General features: G+C 46.9%; 1 protein-coding gene across 5 annotated transcripts in view; it reads right to left on the reverse strand.

The window, feature by feature from the left end:
- Positions 1-26476, reverse strand: part of GRAMD1B (GRAM domain containing 1B) — a 103596-nt gene that overhangs the window by 13548 nt on the left and 63572 nt on the right. For 4 of the 5 annotated variants that reach the window (XM_064470931.1, XM_064470927.1, XM_064470930.1 and 1 more), the window contains 15 exons: positions 25992-26202; positions 18656-18676; positions 10204-10288; positions 9217-9320; positions 8966-9061; positions 8418-8498; positions 6165-6280; positions 5519-5675; positions 4631-4820; positions 4112-4255; positions 3324-3442; positions 1756-1898; positions 1010-1113; positions 387-590; positions 70-160 (listed from right to left, as the gene is read on the reverse strand). In XM_064470931.1, coding sequence (XP_064327001.1) covers positions 70-160; positions 387-590; positions 1010-1113; positions 1756-1898; positions 3324-3442; positions 4112-4255; positions 4631-4820; positions 5519-5675; positions 6165-6280; positions 8418-8498; positions 8966-9061; positions 9217-9320; positions 10204-10288; positions 18656-18676; positions 25992-26202 — 1866 coding nt within the window. The remainder of the gene's footprint in view (positions 1-69; positions 161-386; positions 591-1009; positions 1114-1755; positions 1899-3323; positions 3443-4111; positions 4256-4630; positions 4821-5518; positions 5676-6164; positions 6281-8417; positions 8499-8965; positions 9062-9216; positions 9321-10203; positions 10289-18655; positions 18677-25991; positions 26203-26476) is intronic. The other variant, XM_064470929.1, reaches the window with a different exon arrangement.

The following is a 26476-nucleotide window of genomic DNA, read 5'->3' on the forward strand; positions in this document are numbered from 1 at the left end:
CACCAGAAACACAAAAGGACCAAAGTTGGTAATTGCTGACTGTGAAGGAAAACAAAAAAAATCACTTACACAAAACTGATGACAAGGAGCAGCTTGGAGACACTCTGCAGGTGGAAGCCGCTGGGGCTCTCCTCAGGGATGTGCCGTGTCTGAGTGGAACCTGAGGAGGTAGATGCGCTTAGGCTAGGAAATGCTGTCCAATGAGGAGGGCAACCCTTCTACCTCTACCCACCCCTCAGTCTCACTCAAACAATCATAATGCATCCTCCCTGCCCTGGAAAGCCCTGGCTCCTCTTTCCATTAACCCTCTGCGAGCAAAGCTCCGGTTTTTCTCCAGAGGTACCCAGCTCTCCATCCCTAGGCGTGAGGGGCCTGCAGTTCCTTACCTGCCACGTGCTTGATTCGATGCGCAACCTCCTCATCCGTGGGGGTGGTGACGGGACTCAGCACCTCCTCCAGGTGCGGCACCCGCAGATGGGCATGGGCCCGTTTCCTACGGCGCACGGTCGATTGCTTGCTCACCTTCTCTTTGGGGGATTGTCTGTGGACCTCAGCCAGGTACGTGCTCTCGGTTTTGGTCAGTTCACTCTCTGCAGAGACAGCAAGGGAAAGCGTGTAATAGAAGTGGCACTGGCCTTGCAGAGATACAGACTTAAGCCTGCTAATGGCACAGCTGCTGGGCCAGAGAAGTTGGCAGGGTCAAAGAGGCCCGTGCCAGAGGACACGCTACACATCCCTCACACTTGTTGCCGAACTCTGACCCCAGACTGCCCGCACTCCTGCCACAGAGCAGGATTTGGTGACGTGATTCATTCCAGCAAGTGCTACAAACACTGTGGTAGTAACTTTGGCTGGCCCATTCTATAAGCCACTCTGAGGTCTGATCCCCAGTAGGATGGCAGCAGGTATCACACTGTCACACTGCCCAGTTGCAGGGAGGCGTGCATAACTACAGAAGGTGCCACTGTTTGTGGGTCATTGTCGCCGCTCCAGTCATTGCCACTCTTACCCAAATGACGGAAATAATCTTCTAGGCCGCTCCAAAAGTTCTTCTCAATGAAGGATTTCACCAGCCCCCAAGGCTGTTTCCTGTAACGTAACTCTGTGGAAACCCTATGCAAAGAAAGGAAAGTCATTCGCCCAGTTTTGCTTCCTGGAAACGATGTCAATGTAAATATGAGAAATAATCATGCACAGTGTTATTTCTGGAATGGTCTCAGCCCTTCGTGTTTCTTGATGAGGAGCACTGCATGAAAAGTCCTTCCAAAGGCAGTGGTACGAAAAGCATCCCCTGAGAGGACCCCCAAAACCTTTGGCCATGTGGCAGGCAGATATTTAGATTACTTATCGAAGTCAAACAAAAAGCGTATTGCTTTGCCTGGTACCAAATTCCTCTGCCTGTCCCCCCCAAGGTGCGCCTCAGAGGCGCAGGGCCTGGAAGCACATCCTGTTGCTTATCACATGAAGTTGACCGTGTGCGACAACTGGCCCTGCAAACCAAGAAGGGGGCAAGAAAAGCCTGTAAGCCCCCTCCCTGGCCCGCTGTCAGCTCTCTCCGTCGGGTCTATTGTTTGCTCAACGTCACCACAGTAGGCAGCTGCCCCTGCAGTAACTCTTCATGATAGTGCTCTGACAATGGGACAAAGAAATGTGGCTAAGTTCTCCCCATCCCTTCTGACACACCAAAGAGCAGAACTCCCACCCAAAGGTGACTTCCGGTCATCAGTAAAGCTCTTTATCCCACAAGAAGTGTACCTGAGTCGGCTTTTGTTTCTGGCAACACGAGTCAACGTGTAGCGGTTAATGGTGTAGAAATAATCATGGTAGGGGACGTCGTGAGTTAGCACCTCTGCATCTATGACATAGCACTCGCTTTCTTGGCTGGCTTTGTACATTGTCTGCGTAAAAGACAGCATGCAAGGCAACTATTAGTCTGGTTAGGACATGGCTTTGATAGATTGGCACCTTCACCAGCACTTTACAAAAACAGCTCTACCACAAAGAGGAGATCACACCCATGCCCAAGCCCCATCTCTGCAATTTTAACGTGAACAGCTCACCTTTCAGGGAAGGCGTGCTCAAGGGAAACCAAGTGTTTCACTCATGTTTCCCAAGGGCATATTTCAAAAGGGGCATTCAGTTCCAGCAGCTCAACCATTTTGTATCAGAGACATAGTTATGTACACTGCCACGTGAGGACCGGTTCTTGGGGACCTTTGCAAGCATTACCTCTTCCCATTAAACTGATGTCTGACTTGTCAGGGAGCAACCTGATCTAAAATAGGAAGTGGCCCTGCTTTGAGCAGAGGTCCTTTCTAGCACAAATTGTTCTGCGATTGTCCACAAAAACATGTTAATTACTTCTTTTAAGCGCTTCTGATCTGCTTCTTTCTTCACCCCAGAACAAACCTCACAAAGGGGACAGGCACAGTTAACTGCAGATCCACGTGCAAAAGTATGGCTTTTCTTACAGACTATTTCCACTTACCGCTGCAGCGAGGACACAGCAAAGGGTGCCTCAGTGCTTGACCCCAAACTCAGAATAAAGCAGGCCACGTCCTTGCTTGCCTGAAAGTGTACTGTTCCCTCTGCCCACCACTTTGCTCTCCCCTTTTCTTTCTCTTATCTTCCCTGCACAGAGTTTTTGCTTCTGAACAGCACACTTCATTCCATCCTTACAAAGTACATCCTACTGCTGGGATTCTCCTCTCCCTGAAAGGCAATGCTCAGGCACCCCATCTTTTCTTGGCTCCCTCTTAATATTCCCTTAGGCTAAGTCTCAGTATTTACCTTTGGCTGCTTGAACCTCTCTGCCTAGCTGCAGCCCCTACTAGATACAGCTAGCCTGGCTCTTCCCAGGACATTGCAGATGCTCCCGTTTTACCTTTTTAAACAGGCCATCTAATTGTTCTCACCAGTAACAAAAAAGCCTCAACATTCCTAAATAGAGCTGTGCGAAGGACTGGCCAGTGTCTGACTTTCTTGTGCCCTGCTCATGAATAACATCTGCTGGACTGACCGCAGCTCAGAAACCAGCAGTATGGGTGACAGACACAGTTGTTAGAATGTGCTGGCTGGTTCACAAACTCATCTGCTTTTGCTGGAAAATTTATGGTCCTTTCCTTGCAATGCAATCCAGTGTGAGTGTAAGATTAGCTATTCACATTTGCAGCGATACTGGGTGGCAAGTTAATACAAGAAAAATGTGTAAAGGAGAATGGATAGGGAGAACAAAAACGTGCGAAGCAGCATGCCCAAGACAAGAAAATAAACCACAGATCTGTTTCTACAGAGCATTACACCCCTGCTCCCCTTTCACATACCTGCGTCTCGGTGACAGTGGCCGTTTTGGGGGCCAGAGGGTTGGTGAGGGTAATGGTATACAAGATCACTCGGGTCTGATTGCCATTTTCTTCCTTCTTCCAGGGATGAAAGATAATATCTGAGAGGACAAAATAATTTTTACTCAAGTAATTGGAGAGGGTCAGTTCCCTAGGGAAAGGCATAACCCTATAACCAAGCTCAGGACAGTATTTCCTTCCCGTTGGAGAGCTTGGCTGCAGAAGTACTGGAGCTCAACTGAGCATGAAAGGTCTCCTGGACTAAATGTGAATACTTTCCCCTCTTTCAAGTGCGGGGACAGGGTGAGAGGCTGGGGACATATCTCCTCCAGCAAACCTACGGTTACAGGGAAAGGGGGACTACAGCACGCCAAGGGGCACTCTCTTTGCGTCGTCAACGGCACGGTCCATGCCAGTGTCTGGTGTGGAGCTAGAAGAGCTTTTTCCTCACACTGTTACGCCTTGAACACAGGAGCAGGCCTTAGCTGATGTTACAAAATAAAAGAGTCTGCTTCTTCCATAAACTTAGATCCAGCTCTTAGAAAATAAAACTTGATAGCCAAACAAAGCTGGTTCTACCTGCTTCTGATTACTGCGAGTACAGACTACGGCTGTCCCAAGATCTGCTCAGAATATTACCCATTCCCTCTACCATCAGGCAAAGCTACACCTCCACGGCACGCGCCAAGACATCCCTTCTATACAGCCCCCTGTACCTCACAGGGGACTCAGCGTCCGTCAGCGAGCGGGCTTTGCCGCCAGCAGCTTACCAGAGAACCGGCGCTGTTCCATGAAGTCCCTCTGGAACTGGGAGTCCGTGAAAAGCAAGTCGTACAGTTTGTCCACGCTGAAGTTGAACACCTCATTCACATACTGACGGCCATTCAGGTCCTCGTAAAAGGCTTGGACTTCCCCTGTGGGGAAACAGGCCCGCAAGCCCCAGACATGATCCTCCATGCCAATATCTGTGCTTTCACAGTACCAGCACCGTCCCATTTAACTTTGTGAAGAAGGAACCCAAAGAAGGTACTTCTAACCATTTTCCTCCACCGATCCCAGGACAATAGTTGGAACGTCAGAAGGTGTAATTAACTACCTGGGTTATTTTAGGGACATCCTCCCAGTTACCCTACACATTAGCCTTCTGCAGCCCAGGATGGGAATTCTTTGCATCTTCTGAACTCTGAGGGTCCAGAAAAGGAATTCAATATTTGCCACTCCAGCCCCGTGCTGGAAAGGACGGGATAAGGCTGAAAGCAACACCGACGGAACGGCCCTTCCCCACATACCTTCATCATGGGTCTCTGACGAGTCACTGAGCTCAGTGGGAATGTCTTCGTTGTCATTGAAGTCTAGGGAAGGGGAGCTCACGGGGCCGATGATCTCTATCTTCTCTCCCATGATATTTGCAATGCCAAGGTCTTTTTCCACAGGACTCTCCGCCACTGCCTCCTCCTCTTCTGGTAACACTCCATCAAACTGCAGCAAGGAGAGAGCCCAATGAGGGCAAGATCAGCACCTGGAAACTGGGAGTTATTTCTGAAACTTTACATCTGTGGGCCAATTTTCATACCTTTGAACATTTGGCCTTGACATGTCTGGAAATTAAATAATATAGAGAGGAGGAAGGTTACTATACAGTGTTTGTAAAACACACAGACATATTGGATCACCTCCTCTCAAATAACCACACACCGTTCAAGCTTGGGACACAGACCAGGTTTTCTGTTTGTTCAGTCAAGCACCCAAACAGTACTGGTTTTGCCCCCATACAAGTCCTGTACAGCCAGGAAAATACAAAGTTATATCTAAACAAGGTCTGCTCTGCTGTAATACTGTGAGGGCATGCAATGTTTCCTAGGGAATAACTGAAGGCAGAAAAGAAATTATAAACCTTGTATCTCCAACACTCCATTTCTTTTCATCTGAAACCATAGTAAGGAAAATACCCTTGCTGCCACGAGCCCCAGTTTACTGGCTTTTAGGACAGGCACGCTTTGCTCACTTTTTCTTGGCCAAATGCCACTCTCACAGATATCACTGGCTCGAGGGCTGTGGTCAGCTGCAGTGGAAAAGGAGCTGCGGGGTAAACTGTTACCTCATACATTCAAGGACTACCAGCTGGATCCCAGAGAAAAGGATTACTGCTCCCACTGCAACAGAGGAGAAACACCTACCGAGGCTGGCGCTTCACTGCTTCCCGTAGATGTCAATGTGCTGGCAGTGACAGATTTCTTTGGCAGCTGAGGGCTAGCTTCTGGCTTGGCCTCCATGCTGCTTTTTGAGGAGCTGTCGTTGACTTCATTCTCTTCCACAGGGATTTCTTCACAGTAGCTGAGACGCCACAGAGAACACAGGTTTTTATGTTTACCCTTCTCAGTACAGCTACAACTGGACACACAGAGCAAGTAAGAATACTTCTATGAAGTTTCCAGTCTGACCGGAAGCAGAAATGGCTCAGTGCAGGGAAGATCAAGCCCAAACTTTTCAAGTGTTTATACACAGACTGACAAGCATCAGCAATTTCTGGCCATGTAACATGCTGACAGGCCTTGTGAGTGGGATGCTTTGGCATTTACAGAATTGCTCATCTAGCTCAGCAAGTCGAGAGGCAGGCATTTCAGTCCCTACTGACATCCATGAGGAAATGGTACGCTTTCAGCTTTTTAGACATTACACATTTAAGGGCAAACACTTGGCCAGAACCCAGAATCTCTCACTGGGGACAGAATGCAGTTTGAGGTATGCAATATATCAGGACTTCTACTCTCCCCAAGGCCATCTTTTCTTCATCACAGGCAGATTTTATCCCTCCTCACTCACCCCATTGTGTTGAAGTCGTCATCAGGAGGCACGTAGTCTTCATCATCACTGGTCAGACCCAGCTCATTCCCATAACACTGGTGGACAAAATGCCAGAGCTCCTTTGGACAGAGAGGCTAAAAGAGGGAACAAAGAGCAGCATACATTTTCACCTGAGAATACTAAAATAGAACGTAGTTTTGGAACTACCATTGTCAGGACTATTACATTCCTTGCCCTGAAAGGAGAATTAAGATTCCGACACAGCCCCCGATGGGAGGTGAGAGCCTTCTGACGGCCTCACCTCTTCTGAATTCCAGTGATGCTGTAAGGTGGATTGTGTGTTGCCGGCAGGCTGGCCCAGCTCCAGGCTGGCACATGTATCCTTATATTGTTAGGCCAAGCTGGCTTAGAGATTGTCCCCACCAAGTCGTAAGAGGCCCTTTTGCCAAGTAAACCTTCACTGTCAGCCTAGGTTCTGCCCTAAAATCTGACTTTGTTATCTTTCCATGCCAGAATCTCACGTTACTTAAGACTATCAGAAAGCCAACACGAGGCTACACCCAGAGCAGCACACAAAAGGAGATCTCCCACTACTACAATGCTGTGCATGTAATAATAAAATAATGTAAGCTGTAAACCTGCATTTCCTTTCACAGGTGCTTTCCCCACCTCTTCTGCTGTGCCTCCATTGAATGTCTCCTACTATACTGAACCCCAACGCCTTATGAGGTTTTTTTCCTTCTGAATCTGTTTAAATAAAAGCTGCCTAAAGAATGACAGCTGGGGGAAAATGATCTAAAACAGCAACAAAGAAAACCATTTCCTGTTGCAGTTTAAAAATCAAGAAGAGTTTGTCTCACCAGATACCATTGTGAAAAGCTTGTGTATACATCCACTTAAAAAAAGAAAATGAATTAGCAAGACCATTCACAACAGCCAGCTTTTTAGGGATGCAGATCAGTTGATCACCATATGACTGCGTTCTGAAGTGCTTAAGAAATAGGGCAGGAGAACTTGTGATTTAAATGTGGTACAGGGATCAAAGGGGATGGATTATTACCCATGAGAAATTAATGACCAATGACAAAAATTTCTTGGTAATGAGGGGGAACAAATCTAGTGAACTTTTTCCTAAGTTGCTGGCTTGAACTTCTTCCCAGAGTTACTGCCTGGGGTAAGGCAGGAAATTTTTAAGCTAGCTCCCAAGAACAGCAATCAAAAGCATGGCAAAAACCCCTCTAATGATAAACTTTTATCCAGAAAAACGTCTTAACTCCGTTTCACCTGTCTCCCACATGCACTCTAATTCACATGTATGAGGAGGAAAAATGGACTCGGTTCTTTCTCCCTCTCTCCTGCCAGGCGTGGATCCTACACTTGGAAAAAGAGCTCTGGAAATGTTTCCTGTCTTTATCACTCCATGTCTCAGTTCCCGTTTGCTTTGACCTTGAAAGCAAGGGCACTGGATTTTGCTAGGAACTTCAAAAGGCTGATCAAATTACAGCATATGGTAGCAACACAAGCTGCCCAATGCAAAGCGATCCTTTTGCATACTAAATACTATCCCGATTTTCAGGACAGGGTATTCTGGGTGCTTGATTACTTAAGCCTTCCAGTATGGTATGAACTCAAGCAGAACATCTCGAAATGCTGGTAGCTCTGTAACACCAGTTCGTGAGTCTTACTCCCGCAGCGAGGCCAGAAATACTCAATGGGCTGTGGAACAAATACACAGATCAAATATAGGATATATGGGGCCCCCGGCATAGCAGGTGCACATCCCTGCTTTATTTTACAACGCAACCCACTGAGCCCTTACCCAGTGCACCCCGCTCCCACCGCTGTTCTCACTTGGGTTTCGGATGCCCTGAACACAAGCTCTTTTTCTGTCCTACCTTGAACTCTTACACATGTGAAGCACAGACTTACTAAGAGCTTCGCCTGTGCAGTGAGCTATTTCTGTTGCATTTTGAACTATTTTCTTCTGGGCTGTTTCACTTGAATTACGGACCTCAAAAAAACCCCCTTCCTCAGACGCATGCTTCCACACGTCAGCGGAGGCAAAGTGGCATCTACTGTGTGTGCAAGACATGTCTGTACATAGACAGAATTCCATGAGAAAAGATAATTGCACCTGCTCTGCCTAAACTCATGTGCTTACTGTCCCTACATCTTTGTATGCATATATATTAGTCACAGGTATTATGCTTCTTCATATATCCATCACCTCCCTTTCATCCCACCGCAACATTGAGGTGCTGGTCTCTGTACCTTGTCAAGGAGAGCATTCTGCCAGAGTCTGAACATCATCATGTACGTCCTGTCTCGAGCCCCAAAGGAAGTAAAAAAGTGCTGAATGGGAAGAGACGGAGAGAAAAATCAGTTCAGAAAAGGCCCCAAAAAGGGAGAAAGAAGAGACAAGCCTGTCTGGATCGCTGTCCATCTGCAGTTCGGAGAAGGACTGAGCAAGCCATACAGCACAGTTGCTCAGCTCTTGGGCACTGACTGAAGCTCACAGAGGCCTCCCAGAAAGACTGAGTGCCTTTCACCCAGTGGAGCGAGTCTGAGCACAGAAACAGTTGTTAGAGATGTGCTACTATATAACCCGGATCTTCTACCTGGCCCCACACCCCACACTCGATCTACGTGTGTTCCAGACTCAGCCCAAGCTCTGCACCCAGCCCTTTTCCCTTGGTGCTTCCTCCCAGGCCCCAGGTAGCACAAAGCAGTCAGTTTGGAAAAATCCCGCAACACACATATTCCCCTGCCCCTGACAGCTCTAAGGGGTGGCCCCAGAGGTGGAGGCTTCAAGGATGTACCTTTTCAGTGTCAGTGCAAACTTGGATGGCATTAGGAATGAGCCGTGCTGTTTTTTCCTTGGTCATCGAGCAGATATCCTTCAAGCGAACTGTCAGCTACAATCAGAGCCATGCAGAAAGGGGAAGGCAGAAAAAGAACACAGGTAGAGAGACACGGATGAGAAAGACAATGGAAAGAATGCTTTTAAAGCAATGTCAGCAAACATGCTGACACAAAACACATGCTCAGTGCGGAAGTGTGACAGCCTTACCAGTGTCTCCCAACGGAATATGTTGCTGTAAAAGCAGATCCAGTTTTCAGAGAGGTAGAGGCGGCCCTGCAGGAGAATGTCTCTTTGTAGCGCACATGAGTAATCTGTGGGTGGACAACAGATGATAATTTAGCAGGACCAAAACCAGAAGACAGGACAGCCTAAAGGTGAGGATAAGCAGCAGCATCAAGAGAAGAAGCTACTTGACACCATCCTGCAGAAAGGTAAAGGGAGAGCCAGAAGGAACAGGGCCACAGCTGCTGCTCTGTCCACTAGGTTATGATTCCTCCCAGGGGCATGCCGCAGACAGTCTCTCTCACTGACTGATGACCTTCCTTATTAGCTGGTTATTCTGTAGCATTCTGTGTACAATTTCCAGGTTTTAATCTGTCTTTTCCTTTTCACCTTCTAGTGCCATTTTTCATTTCTCTCCCAGTTTAAGCATCCTAAACAATTTCTGTTCCTCTGCTAGGATGTGCATCTTTCAACAGTACGAGATATGGTATGAGATCTCCAGTTACGTAAGATAAAAGAACAGATGCAATGCACTAGGCAGTCACTAATGAGCTGCAAGGCCAAAGTCCAAGTGGGTATGGGAAGGCAGCCATGCGTGAGTAAGGAGCATCGGGGATGTTAGAAAAAAGGGAAGCTCAGTGGTATGCATGTTGAGACACGACCGAATGAGGAAAGAGCTCAATCACCAACACACTGTCAGGTTTGGGGGAGCGCTGTGGAAGAAAACACGCTCCTCAAATCATGAGGGAATGGAGCTGTAGCTGATATGAATCAGCATTGCTCTCCTTGAAGCAAAACGAATGAAACCCATTAGAATTGGCGAGGAGGGGTTCTGCTTGTGCACAGGAAAGACACAATGGGCTTGTTCCTTGGTGGCAATGTCTTTGATGAAGAAAAAGCTGCAGGCACGTACGTGTGCTGGATTTCCTCCCCAAACCATGGGCCAGCGCTGCACCAAGGGGCTGACCTTACCTACGATGAGGCGCTCCGTGTCAGGAAGCTGTTTGAAGAGTTTCCTGAAATCTTCATTCCGTTGTTTGTACGTTGGACTCAACACCTGCAAATAACAGAGTGCCTGTTAAAGAGAGGGGCAGGCATGAGTACAGAGGAACGGAGTGGGAGAACAGGAACACCTCGGTAAGGAGAAGGGGGATCAGATGCACTTACAAAGCATGAGGCTAGGAGCTCCCATCACAGCAGACACACAGACGGGAGGATTTGGGATTTAGTGCATTAAGTGAGAAGAAGAGGAGAACCTGACTTGGAAGAGCAAGTACAGAGTAGAAGGGCCATACCCGTATCTGCTAGATAGCAAAACGGAATTGCATGGAAGCTGTGGCTGCAGGAGAAATCTCTTTTCCTGCAAGCCTAGACTGTACAAGGTATGACACATGCTGTGTTTGCAACACATTAGTTAGCTGCCAATCCCCAGCTCTCCCAGGAACTGCATGACAACCCCAGAAAATAGGTGCTTTAGTACAGCTGCAGCCCTGCCAGAGGAACTTGAATGAGCAATGTCATCAAGACCTCAGGAATAATGCAGTCATCCCATTCCTCTCCCCATCAAGCATTCCACCTGGCAGTCAGTGAACACACAGTTATCTGCTGGTATAGTGAGAACACTTTTGTGGGGCTCAGAAGAGGCTTTCACAGGGACTCAACCATGTTTTGCGCTTATTCTGCAGACACTTGGCTTCATGGAAGGCCTCAGAGTGACATTGCTTGAGGGAGACCAGGAGCTGGCATCTCTCGGGTGTTTACTAAACTCTAACGTGACTCTGTCCACGTTAGGCCACCTCCTACACACCATGCCTGTGCTGACAGCTGCTCGTAATAGCCAGAACATCTTTTGAGGGCAGAGTTGACCAAAAGAGAGGCAGGTACAAATTAAGGAGGCCCATATCTCCCATCAAATCTATCATGTTCTTTCTCCCACAAATGTAGGGAAAGCGAAGCAACTTGGGGTACAACCTCTTCCTTCCCCATCTCCATCTCCTCTCAGTCACCCTCTCCTGCCTCTGCCAGCTATGCAATACCGATCTCCCAAAGCAGAAAGGTGGACACACATCAGAGCCTCCCAGCAAGGGCCCCCAAAATCAAAGTGATTATAGAAGGTAGCTTCTGTATGAGAATGGTTTTGGTGGGGTCGCAGGGGTGAGGGGAATATGAAGTTTATTTAGCATTAGCCTTACAAAATTGTCAAATTCTGTCAAATCAAAGAAGGAAACACAGACAATCCCCCACACCCCAAAAGCATTCCTTCTTCCTCACACCACTCCAACAAACTAGAAACAATACTTTTTAACATCCACTCAGCACTTCAGATATTTGCTCCAGTCCTGTGGGCCCAAAGGGAAGTATCTTTCTTCTGAATAAAATCTGCTAACCAGCAGATGACAGAAATATGAATTTTACTTACCAAACTTCTAGCCTGAACATCTGGAAAAGATCTTGGTCAGAGATGGGCTCCAGCAAGAGCCCAAGCCCAAGATTTCCTGGGACAAGCAGGCAGGATGGGAAAGGAGAGGGGAATAGAGATTACAGTCAGCTCTGAGCTGTGGGCTCAATGCATTACAGCGGCCCAACTTAGCAGTATGGTCTCCATGTGGAGGGGCGCTCCCCTCCCTTCCCCGCAGTAAGGGATGTTCTGACCTGTCTAAATGGTACTACCACAGCCGCTTCTGCTTAGCGCCAGAACTTCTGTTAGAGTGACAAACAGTTTGGTTTAGAGACACTCACAGCTGGAATGCCATCTGATCCACGGCTGACATTTTCTTGCAATAAGTCGACAAGCCCCTCCAGGTCCCACAGCAGACATGGCAGTTCTTGATCCAGCCCAAGATCCCAGAGAGCCCCACACTCCAGCAAAGAATCCATAGCGTTCCCTCAGCACTCGCACAGCTCTCCGTGTTCTCAGTCAAACTCTGCTTTTCCTGTTCCTGCTGTCACCGCTTCTTGTTTAGATTCAAAGTCGAAAGAGATGCAGCAGCTTGGCAGGAGTTTAGATGCCTTCCCCTATTTTCCTGCTTGCATTCAGGTCGTCTGCCCTAGCGGCCTCTGTAAATCTGAGAGAGGATTTGCCCTCCAGTGGACTTTGAAGAAGTGGCTCATTAGGATAAGCGTGCTGGTGGGCAACCTTTGCACTCTTCTGCTCCAGTCTCACCAGCTTCTTGCTGTGGGCATCCCTTAAAGCACTGCAAAAGCGCCGACACCCTTAGCAGCCCCAGGCAGGTCTAAGGCATCTGCCACTCCCGACCAAGGCGGATGCCAGAGCTAGCAACTGAAAGAGCTCCGACCACCAGGACCCAAACGGACTAGCTGTAGTTCACAGATCTACTTGCGGTTTCCAGGGCTGAACAGCATGGTAAACAGCTTGGAGACTTCAGCTGCTTTCTCCCGCCACCTCTTTGAAACCAGAAAAGCAGTTATTCTTGTTCCTTCAGTGCCTGCCTCAGGCTCTCCTCTCTAGTCCCCCTCTGCTCTGAAAGGCAGCTTCAGTCTTTGTGTTTCTCATGGAAGGAGCGGGTGGGGAAGATACCAAATTGACTTGCACATGCTTTCAGTTACTGTAGCTGGGTAATTCTGTCGGCCAATGCCCTGCAGTAACCCAGGCTCAGCCCTGCCTCCCAGCAGATGTTTCCTGTAATGGAAAGTTGCTGGACAGAGTGTGCTGGGGGAGGCGCGAGGGGAGTAAGGAGCCCAGTCTAAAGTATATAGCTATGAGAAATCAGCTGTACGAGACCCACGCAGTCAGAACTCTTACGGGCTCCACTGCTCTTACATGTATCTCTGAGCCACTCCAAAAAGCACAGGTCTTTCTAGGTTTCATTCATTAGTCAGGTCAAGGGCAAGGGCTTCCTTCAGACTCTAGCAAACAAACTCCTTGCAGGTCCCAGGAAGATTGCTTGGAGCGCTGGAGGTCCCTGTATCACTCTGCCCTTAGACCCCTGCCTCTCAGTGGAGTCTCTCTGCTCAAGTGTAGGAATGGACAGGTAAACGTCCACACCGTGACACCAGTGCTGCTCAGCCGTGACACTGAGTGTGTGGAAACAAGTAGACCAAAGTAAAATCCTCATTCTTCCTACCGAAGTGGGCACACAGATCTCAGAAAAACAAAACCAAAAAAAAACCGAACACCCCAAGAAAGCAACGAACCAGCCCTCTGCAAAGCCACTGTTTCCCTCCAGGGCCAGTGACTGCACTTTGCTCACTGACAGGAAGAGCTGGCAAGTGCTCTGTCTGCTCAGATGCACCGCAAAAGCGTTGCTGGTGCCAGACAGCACGCAGGTCTCTCTGTTTAGTTCTGTTTGAAGGAAGCAGTACATCCCTCTGCCACCCCAAGACGAGGGGACAATAAATAAAATTTCTGTAGTCTGGGACAGACAAAGAATTAGGATTATGGACATCTGCGAGGTGCCTGCATTGCTTTACTGAATGGCCATCTTTGCTGGAAACTGCTTATGGGATTACTTCCAAATTAAAAAAAACCTGCCAGGATGCTTCTGTCTACACACCCACCCACCTCCCTTTGCAGAGATGAAAGGCACAAGCGATCGGACTAGCTAACCCGGAGGTGGAGACAGCAAACATTAACCCTACTGCAAACAGAGAGAGGTGGAACAGGATGGCACTGCGAAGGGTGGAGAGGCTCTGTGGGGGAAATGGGGAGAAAGGGGTGACTCCCCAGGAAGGATCTCCCTGTTAATACACAAATAAATCCTCTGACAGGGAATTTAAAGGAACTGTTGCTGGGGGATGGGACGGGACAGGGAAGTCTGACAGCACAAGAACTGAGCAAGGTATAGTCTTGTACAGCACACGGCACAGAAAACAGGTGAGGAGGAGAGATGGCAATGGCAAGAGGCAGAGAGAAAAGGGGCAAGGAAAATCATATCCAGTTTGCATGACTGATGGACTTGCTCTTAACTCTTTAGGGAAGATTTACATTGCATCTGGACAGAACAGGAAAACTGGAATAGAACAGAATACATTCTCTGCTTGTGTGGGAGAGTTTAGACCCCACTGACAGCAGGACTGCTATGCTGATTAATGCCAGCAAAGAAACTGGCCACCTGTCCCACAGCATTTCTTCCAAACCCAGTCTGGCGTCTTGGGTTTTTTTCCTTTTAAAAGTGAATGAAGAGCAGAGGAAGAAGCTTCAAAGTAATCACTGGCCGTTTGGGGTAGAAAGTGGATTGGAATTCATCGTCACATGAGCTTGCACCAAAAGTTCACTTCTAATTTAGTGCCTTGACACTGTGCCAGGCCTGGTAATCCATACCCCCAAAATCATGGAAAATCTGAAGGGAATTACCCTATGAAAAATACCTGAAAGACAATGACTGAATATTGCTCCAGAAATAGTTTGACAAAATGGTTACTGGAACTTAAAAGATGATTGCACTGATTTACAGAGAAAAAGGCTGTTTGTTCAACACCTTGCTAGCTCATCGTTGGGTCTGGATTTTCACAATAAACCCCATTTACATGATTGCTGTTGCTGAGTCAGACTCAGGCTGACAGCCATTGGAAAGCTGTTTCTGATGTTTTCCCTAAAATTATGCATAATTTATCTCTCCTTGTCTTTGCAGGGAATATTTTATTCTTTCCAGCAACTGGGTTTCCCCCTCTGCTCTGGTATCTACAAGGTCTCCAAGAGGGTACACTCCAAGGAAAAAAAAAAAAAGGCAGCACACCATACCAGCAAAGGCTGATGCCATATGGTGTTCAGTCTTGTGATCGCTTGACGTTGTTCTTGAGAAGCTGCGGGTGCTGCTCAAAGGTCTCCACAAAGAAAGGCCCTTCACAGCATCACAGTCCACCACAGATTCTCAGCCATCTCCTAACTCCTAGTGCACAGGCTTTTGCCATAGTTCTCCCAAAGGAAAACCTAGGCTCTCTCCTTTACACGGCTACCTGCTTGCATTCGACTGGATTTATTTTTTGAGACTTTCACCTCTCACAAGCCAGGCTGAAAGTTGCCTGTGTGCACAGCATTTGTTTGCAGAACTGGAGGTGCAGGGCTCCTGTCCCACCCCGTGCAATCCTCAGTGCAGACTTTGCTCTCCCAAAGACAACTGGGTAGAACTGTGTTCCTGTTGATCTTTTCAGGTTTACTAGGACAGCAAACAGTTCTAGTAGCATTTAAGAACACCTGAAAGAGACAATTAGTGTCTTTTCACTGTAATTTTTTTTCCCCACTAACCACTCTGGGGCTATCCTGCACATAGATGAAGAGGAGGGCGTGGTTCAGGTCAGTTACAGGAAGAAACTGTAAGAAGAAAAAATTTCAGGCATGGTTGCAAAAGAGAAGGGAGGTGAAAGGAACATGTGTAGACAAACACAAAAGAAAGGAGTACGAAAGTAAAGCAGACCTTGGAATCTAAATAGTAAACTGAAAACTTCATGGACAGATATAAATCTCACCTCTTCACTGGTGTCAACTGTGTTAGCCCTAACTTTTCAAGATCATCTTATTCTGATTTCCGGGAGTGTGCTCTGCAGATTCTCCTGATGCCTGGTGTCTACCAGCACAGGGACTAGAGGAGGCAATTTACAGAGCAAGATTACAGCCTTGCTACAGAGTGGCAGCTGGAAATGCTGCCAAAAATTGGAGACATACAGTCTAATTTAGGAACAGTCAGGGAAGCAGAAGGATCAACAGTCCAACTGAGAGAGAAGTAGGCAGAAAAAAAACCCATGGCAGACTTGCTAGGCTCAGTGCCTCAACTGTACACTGACCTCAAGACCCAAAAACAGAGCTCCTCCATGCTAGGAAATGGGGCCCTTCATCCAAAGCCCAGAGAGGAGGAGAACAAAGGAGATATTTTGCTGCCAAGGGTGAAAGCTATCTCCAGTTTATCTCTAATTTTAATGACATCTGCTGGGTAATAAATTCCTTCTACCAACATGTGGAGCTCCTGCCACCCCCGCAGCCAGTGCGGCTTTGTCCTTCATGTCATCAGGGAAGTGAAACACAAATTTCCCACCTCTCTATGCACATCAGGTCTACAGAGTAAGTCGCATCTCTGTTTCAGTAAACAAAATTAGAGAAAACTTGGTTTTGAGGTTTACTTTTTTTAAAACTAAAATTTTTAAAATAATAAATCAATTAACATTAATTCAACATGCAGACACACAAAGCCAAAGCAGACACAGGCAAACTGTATCCTGATGGCTAAGCATAGACGGATGGGGCTTAAAACACAGCTGACCAACAAACTGAGCTTCAGCCCATAAGAATAGCAGTTCTTCCAAACCAGTCTCCATGTCTGCAGTTCCTTTCCTAAAGGCATGAGAAACATCTCGGGGAACTTTTCTTTCTGCTGCTAGTGAACTCAGCTAGCCCAGTGATGGTCTGCTCTTCCACCATGAGGACAAGAATATAAAGCAAACCCCATAAGGTTGAATATATTTATTCTCAAACTGGTGTTCTTTTCTAAATCCCACAGTGCACCTGGACCAGTTTGCATTTGTCCTCTGGAAAGCAGAGAAAGCACACCAAAACCAAGAAAGGGCAGGTCTGCCAAACCAATCCATGACCATGGTTCACCCCTTTTCTCCAACTTCTAAATCTGGTAGGGATGTCACTCCCAAAAAGCACTGGTAGGATCAAAGGGAGAACGCACAAGGCGAGAGAAGTTGGTAGCATCTGAAGGAAAAAGTAGAGAATAAGGAATCCAGGAGAGGGAGAAGGAAGGGTTCCAACTGGCAAAGAGGGATACAGCACTACAAGGACAAAAAGACCAGTTAAAAGCAGCAAAAACTGAAGTAATCTTAGAAAACCGGCATTCTGACCACCAACGCTCTGGGGTTCTTTGAGGACCGTGTGCTCTTTGAGGCAAGGGCTACAGTTTTGGTTTGTGTTTGCACAGTGCCTGGCAGCCAGGCCGGTTGAATTGGCACAAAGAACAAAGTGGAAGGTGGTTGCTCCAACCATAGTGAAGTTTACATAAAATAAAAGCAGGGGAAAATGAGTAAAGGAAATTGTAAGGCTTTGTGAAGGGGTAGCCTCCACAAATACATATCTAGAGCTGCTCTCAGTAGGGAAAGGAATAGAAGAATCAGAATGGTCCAAATGCCAGAAAAAGCCTGCCTGGAAAGAATTGGCAAAGAAGGGAAACTATACCAAGGAGATGCATTAGCAAATTTTTAATGTTCATAATACTACCACGTAGGATTGACTGCCTTCCTGGAGACTGCGACCCATCCGTATTTCCACATTGCTGCTTTTATCTGGCCTGAATGTCTCTACTAACTAGAACCTGGTTTGGTTTGGTTTTGTTTTCTAAAGGAAAATAACTGGAGGTGGGGGGAAACCACAAAAAATGCAGCCAGTGCTTACTCTCCGGATGTACTGTCTCTCATGCTGAAAATATATGGAGGAAAAACAAGAGAACAGAAAAATAAGATAGAGGACATGAAAACACAAGAGACCCACAGAAGCAGACCACAGCAAAGCATTGCGCAGTCGGGTATGGATCTCAGCAGCTACAGTCAGAAGCAGCTTTCACGTCATTGCACAAGTCACCTTTAGCCGTGGCCACAGATTCACACTTTTGCAGCAGCCTGGTTGGGCCCGTGCATCTGCCCAAGCTGCCTCACTCACTCCGCATTCCTTTATCTGCCACTTCACCAGTTTGACCTAGCGTGGTTTATACTTCGTTCTTAATGCCATTGCCTCTATGCTTCTCTCTGCTTCCAAGATCATGTCTTTTCCTGTCCTTGCTACTATCCTGGTGCTGATTATATACAGCAAGTAAATAAGCCCGCTTCTCATGCCTCTATCAAATCTGACCGCACTGCATCAGCCAAAAATCACTGGTTCTAATGCCTCAGGCTGTAGGAAGGTAGGAACTGTTGCTCAACATGGAATGGCTGCTGCATTTGCCTACAAAATCACGGTACTGCTGGTACTTCAGGGCGCTCAAGGGGTGGGGGTTCAACTGTGCAAAAGTGACACCGATTGTGGAAATTTGCACACCACCCGCTTTGTACCAAAAACACTGCCACTTGCAATTGCAGGACGAAAATAAGATCAGGGCAGAAGGAAAAGATGGTTTGTGTTTCTGTGAGGTCAACAGAAAATAACTCCTCTCTCGCCCCACGCCACCCTGAGAGATGCAAAGGGTTTGCACGGCGGCACCTCTGTCACCACATCAAGACCAACTCTGCTGGGAAACCGGAAGGTACAGGATGTGGAGATCATCAGAAGAGTGACTCGAACGACAAAACTTTTGCTATCTCTGGCACCCTTTCCCTCAGGATTTCAGTCCTCCTTTGCCAGTTCTGAGCCATTTCCATCTGCTCCTTTTGGAAATGGTCAGTGTGCCCCAGTGCCACTGCAAAGCCCCTTTGCACCTTCCCCCCGACCCAGAAACCCAGCCCATATTCACCCAGGGACAAGAGAAACTGGAGTACTTACATTATACCAACTCTGGCTTTTCTGTAAGGACAAAATAAAAGAGAAGCATTAGTTAGCACAGAGATCTTGGGATCAAAAAGAAAGATGGACAGAGAAACTAGGCCCAATCTGGTTTGTATGATTAGTGAAGTGAAAGTGGGATTAAACAGAAGTTTTTCAATGGATTTCACAGTGTGGTCTAACACAGTTATTTCCAGTTACAGGAACAAAGAACAAATCCAGAAGCACGATTCCATAACAGGAAACAATTCGGGCTAACGTGTGCATGTCCACATGCACACACACACTCTCACGCACGCATGCTGTAATCGTTTTTGCAGAACAGCAGCGCCCACTAGCAACACAGGAGCTAATCATAATCACTGCCAGCCATTTCTTTTAGAGGCTTCATTCTTCCATGTCTGCTGGCTAGGTTGCAAAAATCACATTGCGTTGAACGCACCCTGTGCAAATAAGCCCTTGAAGAACTACCAGGAGGAGGGACACAATTTTACTCACAAAAGCCATCGGGCAAAACTTTCAATTGCATTTTCAATTTTAAATGGGAGACACATACAGAACCAGGAGAATTGCTGAAAAAAAAATCACTAGGAAAGCAAAGCAAAAAAAAAAGCCTTTTTTTTTTTTCCAGAATTTCAGTGCACAGTGTTTTGCATCATCTGCACATGTGATTTTTTTTTTATTTTTTTTTTGTCCTCATCATGGCATTTCAGATGGTTTGAGAGGAGAGGCCACACATCACACTGGAGCATATGAAAAAGCTAGCTCAGCTTGGAAAGTCACACTTGGCAATTTTCAGCTGAGGTAAGATTCATCTGTACAGGGAGAGGAAGAAATAAACTTCACACTCCCACACGAGTCAGGCCAGCTTTCCAGTGGCAAGACAGCCCCCATTTTAGGGTGGATTTGCCTCAGGTCACTGAAGCCTGGGGGCACTGTAGCCTTTCACCACTCATGGTGGTCAGCTACAGTGCATATTGCCAGGCACGCTGTGTATCAGCAGCCACACAGCTGTGCCCGTCCCCCTCTCCCAAGCAGCAATGGCACATCTACATTGTACCTGGGGGAGCAATGTCAAAGACAGAAGCAACGTTTCCCTGCATTTCTTTCTTTGAAGTTATCTTGCTTCTGACCTTGGACTGGGAGTATTTTTCACAGCTTTATACCCAGTCTGGAATATGAAGGAAAACATACTGTTCTCCACCTGGTAAGACAGCCTGTGGAAGTTTCACTCAGAGAGTTAAGTTTGTATTCTCAGGAACACAGAAACTACCTGCACTGGGATCACCCACAGCAGGACCAATGAAATATAGGATGCTTACCATAGGAAAGTACACGCCAAGTGTTAACGAGATCAGATTGGACCAGAGATTTCTATGAAGACATGGGGTTGCTTACACTGTTTTTTCCCTACACCTCCCAGCTTTCAGTTTCCTATGCTCCCCATATGCCACTCCAGGAGACAACCTTACTGGCATCTAGATCTCATTCACGGAGCCAACATTTCTGAAGGATCCCTTGCAACCTCGGGCATTTCTGCCAGTTCCACTGCACTGGTCTCTAACGAAAAACCCCACAGTGACATAGGATATGCCACAGGCCAAAACACAACCGTTTGACTTTAAAAAGAGCAACACCCCTAAGGCCCTTCCCCGAATCCTGGGGAAAGGATATGAACTGAAGGTCTAAATACACAAAATGGCTCATCAACTAACCAGGTAATTTCCTCCTACTTCCTACACTTTTCCATACTCAGCCATACTCTCCGTTCATAAAGGACCTGGTTGAAATCATCCTTCTCTGCAAGTAGGACATGGAAAAAGGCCTTACGCAATTCAGCTATACGAACAAGATATCAGGGGAATTAATCTTAATCCATGTACACATCACCTTGCCCCGAGGAGCACAGGGTCTAAGATGGAGCGATTTTTCTGCAAATTTTTTTTGCCATCTGTCTGCCTTAATGAGCAAAAGGCATAACTCAGAAATTCCTGGGGAAAAAAAAATTCATAATCAAACTATAATTGGCATAGAGAAAACAGAGACACTGCTGTCCCTGTGTCTTCTAAATCAGGGTGCACATGTTGTGGTGTCAGCACACTGCAACAGGATTTCATTCCTCTCTGCTACATTAATTGCAGTAACTATTTTTTCCCCCCTCACATTTGAATTTCCCCAAACCGCAGCTCCTCTGTAAAGGAGCTCTGCAGACCCTCCTTTCTTAAGCTCTTCCAAACCATTATACTGTCGGCCAAGCCCTCCACCCAGTGTTCTGAAGATGAGGAGGTTCCATCCCCCGGCCCCTGTATTTTGCAGGTAGAACAGACTACAGGAAGTCCAAAGAGAAGGAAGCCTATCTGAGCCCTTAAATCTATCTTCAATGTTATTTACCTTTGTATTTTAAGTCACTGAGAGTCAGAATATAGGAGGATGCAAACTATGAAAATCAAGAGACAGTATAATGGAAGGGAAAAAGAAAGAAAAAGGAAAAACATATCCTTACTTTGAGCAGGTTAAGTCTGTCATACTGGAAAAAGAAACCATAAGCATTAGAACTGAAAAGAGAAAATAAATAAGTAACAGAGGAATGGAGCTGCACACAGAAGTGGAAAAGATGTCACTGATTTGCAGAGGCGATGCTACAGGAGCAGGTACCAGAGTTCATAGTTACGTGGTGGCTGTAACCAGGAAGAACTTAGGAGAACTTGAGGAAGGTGAAAAATAGGGTATTTTCTCTGAGCCTTTAACTAATATAGTGTTGCCCCTAAGTCTTCACGGGGTAATGATCTCATATTTGCATATACTGCTATGGGCAGATGGGAAGCAGCAGATCACGCATATGAAGTTCAGCCTGCTAATTTGATGCCAACAGAAGTTTCCACCTTTTAGCATTACTGGGAGCGGGATCACAACTCACTCCTACATCCTGCTGCTTCCAGGGGAACAGAAACCTTTTACCAAGTGAATAGAGCTCTTGAAGTATCCCTAAGTCCATTTTAAAACTGGGGAAACAGCGGCACAGAACCAGAGTGAGGGACAAATTCCCGAGCCGTTTCTCCTGACCTGTGTACTTCCAAAAGCTATGCCATTCACCTGGCTTCTAAATGCCCATGGCCAAAGAAATTGATGAAATTTATTCCCAAATCCCTCACCCCAGTCTAAAACGACCAGAATTTCTTGACCTACTACCTAAAGGGGGATTATACCACCCAGTGGGAGGGATAAGGGAGAAGACGCAGGCAAACTTTTCTCATAATTGCACACTGAAAGGACATGGTGCAACAGTCATAAGCTGCAGTAAGGGAAATTCTATTCAGATAGAAGGAAAAAGCTCGTTCACAACAAGAGTGGTTAAGCACTGGAGCAGGGGCCCGACAAGGCTGTGGGATCTCCAGTCTTGGAGGTTTGCAAAATGTGCCTGGTCAAGACTTCAGACTGACCTGATCTAAGCACTTCAGCTCTGCTTTGAGCAGGAGCTTAGACTAGACACTTTCTGAGATCCCTTCCAACCTAAACTGTTCTACGATCTCCAGGGCCTACATAAAAATTAATGTTTTCCCCTGACCTGATAGTTATCCTTAGCATAATTAGTAGCTATGGACAGTGGGAAGAACCTGAAGGATTTGCAATGGCAAGGAAACCACTTTTATTCTTGGGTAAGATTAAAACAGTTTAAAATAGGTATTTCATTGTTGGCTGCTAGAAAAAGGTTGTGTTTTTTTTTTCCTGAGTTCAGAAAGCTGTTCCAGAAGCAGCGGTGTTTGCCAGTAAAAGCCTAAAGGCTGACGCAGGCCTATAGGTGGTTTGGTCCATATCATGCAGGTAGACAGCATGGAAAAGCAAGCTCCAGAAAAGATTTCCTCCAGATGTAATCCAGTGCTTAAAAACTCCTGGTGAAGCGCTCCCTCTGACGGCAACACTGCAGCACAACAATTAACACAACAGACAAAAGAGGGCACGGGACTTCAAGCAGATCTGTCAGCAATTGTATAAATACAGCATCAAACTCATGGGCTCAAGCTGTTTCATTTCATTAGCAAGACAGGTTGGAAAATCAGACCATTCTTCTCACAGAAGAGGGGTGAGGAGAGGAGAAGAGGCTGAGAAGGAGACTCTAAAATCTTTGTCCCTGTCTTGAACAGATACCATCGTCATCATCTGTGTGGGGAGAATCAGGGGGTTTATTACGCCTGGGATTCCTCACTGGTACCAGAGAAACCAGCTTGCGCACCACAGAAAAGAGATTCAGCCCTCACACTGCTTTAGGCTCACCCTGGGCACAGACCACGGGTGAGCAGGGCAGGAGGCTCTGACGCAGGCTGGCGTAGGTCAGGCCAGGATCCCCTTCCCTCTGTGCATCAGCTTGCCTGCACTGGAACTCAGCTGATTCCCCCTTCCCTCTTGTTTCTCTAATTGTCTTAAAGTTGTTGGGTTTTATCTCTCGAAAAAGCAGGGGCTGGCTGCAAGCACATCACAGTACCACTACACACACCTTTTATGCGTACATCGCTCTCTACCAATGTTCTTCCCACCAGTCCCTCTCCTAACAAACCTCTCCATAGCTTAGGCAAAGTGCCTTCAGCCTACCATAGCCTAGCCATGACCTGTTCTGACCCGCACACCTCTACTCACCAGCAACCCTTTCGGGACTCTGCTACTCCAGACCTGCATTTTCCATACAACTTCTTTCACACCTCACTTGAGACACCAGTTCCACAGTCCTCCTTTATAGTTATCCAAGCTACAGTTACCAAGCACAAAATCTGTCTAAACGAAGACACGAAGAAGCTTCCAGCAGACACCAGCAAACATGCAAGGTCAGGCTGGTTACAAAAGGCATTGTGACCAAGGAAAAACAGTAAGCCAGCACTGTAGACTTCACTGCTCCCTGAGAACTTGCCTAGAATGAAGTCTAAGGCATCAACTGGGGAAAGGCCAAGGCATTGATTTCTTGGATTATGAAGCCATCCAAGCCTTTCTGGTTTTAACTTTACTCGTATACATGTGGAAATGCCAACATTCTGTCCAATAAGCATCCCATCTGCATTTCGCATTTTTACACTCTGCTGAGGGTAGCATAGAGATGTGAGATCCAATCTCAAATGAGCTTATCTCCAATCCAAGCACCCACAGAGGGATCTTCTACTTATTACCTTTCAGAGCGAGCCCATGAATTCTCACAATTCATTTGGGACAGGTCTGTTCTAACAGGTTTAAGCTGGGTTCATCTGAAATCACTGATCTTTAATATTTACATCACACAGGAAAGCATGGAAGGGCAGTAAGGTGATATCACTGGCCACAAAGCTACTACTCATCATAAAAAGCAGACAAGAAGTTATGGAGATCAACTCTTGCTTCTGAAAGGCATAAAGTAAGAGAGAAAAGAGAAGGGATCATGATACTGTTCAGCCTACCAAAGCCAGCAGATTTCTCCCTGGCAAAGACAGCAGCTCACTTCAAGGGAGAGGGGAAGCAACCTTAAAACAAAGGCTAAAAGTAGTTGGAAATTAATGAAGGAATGTGATGAACAGGCCAGTTCTCACACCGTGTGAGCAAATATTAACGAGATCCCAGTGATATAAGTGAAACCAGCTTCTCAGCTACAGGCATCGGGCTGAGCTCTTGCTGACATTCTCACAGCTGCACCAGGAGAATGCCTTACTGGGGTCACCGCTCAGTACCACAGGGAGGGTTTCTGAATGATGAGACAATTCTACAGTGGGGGACAGGAGAGAAAAAAGAAGGCTTACTTTGGAGAGGCGCTTGTGTGACTTAATCGGAGAGAAAGCATGCAGGAATGAAAAGAGAGAAATTAAGGAAAGAAGAAAAATTACCTCGCAAATCAAGAGAAGGAAAACCCACAAACCCAACAGAAAGCATTATATCCCCCCTTTTGCTTGTGAAAAGCACCATGAATTAAAGCCAAACTTTAGTAGTTACTGTGTTGGTAAAAATTGCACTCCCAAGGCCTTAAATTGCAGCACTTTATGGGCCAGGACAATGCAACTCATCTCTGCAATTCCCCCTTACCAGGGACGCCATTTCCTTGGCAGAGCATCCCCCAGTGTGGCTGTAAACATAGCGTGCCCTGCATCCTGCCTGCCTCCCATCTGCATGGCTGTCTTTTGGGGATGGACTGCTGGCACCAGAATGCGTTAGAGTTTCATCCGGTCCTGCTGCCCTGGGACAGTGTTTGTAGGTTGCTTTTGGCACAGGAAGCAAGTCTGACCTCAAGGGCAGCCTCAGAACTGACGGGTCTCAAATGATTCATCTTGAAAAAACCCTTCACTCCCTCTTTTTAACTCACATACTCCCCTCCCTTAGTGGCAAGAGGTCGGTTCAGCCCACTGAATGTGGGCCAGTGAATTCTGTTTCCTCTGCTGACAGTGACCACAAAGTGGGCTAGATGAAGGCTTCTTGTGTGCGTGACACAATCCAGCGACAAACTGGGCAAAGATCTAACAACTCATTTCACAGAAGCCATCAGTGTTATGCCTGTGACACCATGAAGTTTCTCAGGCTGAAATATTTCACTTCAAAAATCTGGAAAAACACAAGTGCTCCTGACAGCTAACCATCTTACAATACGCCACAGACATTAGGGTTATAATCAAAGGTTATGTCTGGCTCCCAAGGCCCTTGTCTGTGTTTCACCAGGTCCTGCTGCTCACAGAAAATCAAGCGTCACCAAACCTGAAACCCTCTTCCTCAGTACAGCAAAGACAAGGCTGCTTCCAATATGGTCAAAAGACACAATACCTTTCTAAGAAAAATATCATCTGCCCTGGCCAAGCCAGTCACAATACTGCACTGACAGGAGGCAATGTGCAGAGGGCTGGCAAACTGATTCTGTGTAACCTGAACCTCATCTCAACACAGGGCTTAGACAGGACTGGAGAAGTGCATGGGCCCTTCACAGGCTGTCTGCAGAGGAACTGTTATCTGTTCCATGACGCTTCATGATCCAGATGATAAAATGTAATTGCAACAACTGATTTTCAAGGCCTTTCTCAAAACCACAGAGCCTCTCAAGGAAACAGGACCTTGACTGCAAAAAGGTTAGCCTACATAAACCGTTATGGAACTGCAACTCAGTTATGGGATCAGCAACTCATGGGCTCAGGTCGCTGAAAGGATGAGAGCGCTGTGCTGAAGCCTGACCAAGGCAAATGGCTCCCGGTTAGGAGAATTTTCAGAAGTACGATGGGGGAAGAAGGAGGAAAGTTAGCCAGAGGAAAAAAAAGGCACAGGACAAAGTCAGTGTACTGCATTAGAGAGTTTAGAACCAGGGACATGTGCATATCTTGGCCAGAGTCATTTGCTCACTCCTCACCTTGGAGTTCTTGGCCCCACTGCGGCCTGACTGAGAGGAACAGCTACGCTGTACACCCTGCTCCGGCGTGGAAGGGGATTTGTCTGACGAGTGATCTGAGCCTTTTTCCACCATGGCGTCTCCTTGGGAGTCCTGCGGTGTCGGGGACCGGGAGCGTTTGCGCAGGATCGGGGAGCAGGCAGGCGTGCTGCGGTTTGAGTTACTGGCAGTACTGCAGAAAGAAAGAAAGAACAGGGTTAATAATCTTCAGCTCAAACAGAAAGCAACTGCACCCATGCCCTGAGGTGGAATATTACCACAGATTTCTCTACTAGCACAGCGGACAAATCTGGCTTCCTGAAGCAATGCACCCAATGCCACACTTAGGACTTATGTCCCCAGTAAAATGAGGCTGTAGACAGTTATTTACCAGCGGCAGAGGGAACTACAATGGCCTGCCAGTGTCTTTCTCCACCCACGCTTCAATTCATCTGACAACAGATGAA

The sequence above is a fragment of the Phalacrocorax carbo genome, chromosome 21, assembly GCF_963921805.1.
Source record: "Phalacrocorax carbo chromosome 21, bPhaCar2.1, whole genome shotgun sequence".
NCBI lineage: Eukaryota > Metazoa > Chordata > Aves > Suliformes > Phalacrocoracidae > Phalacrocorax > Phalacrocorax carbo.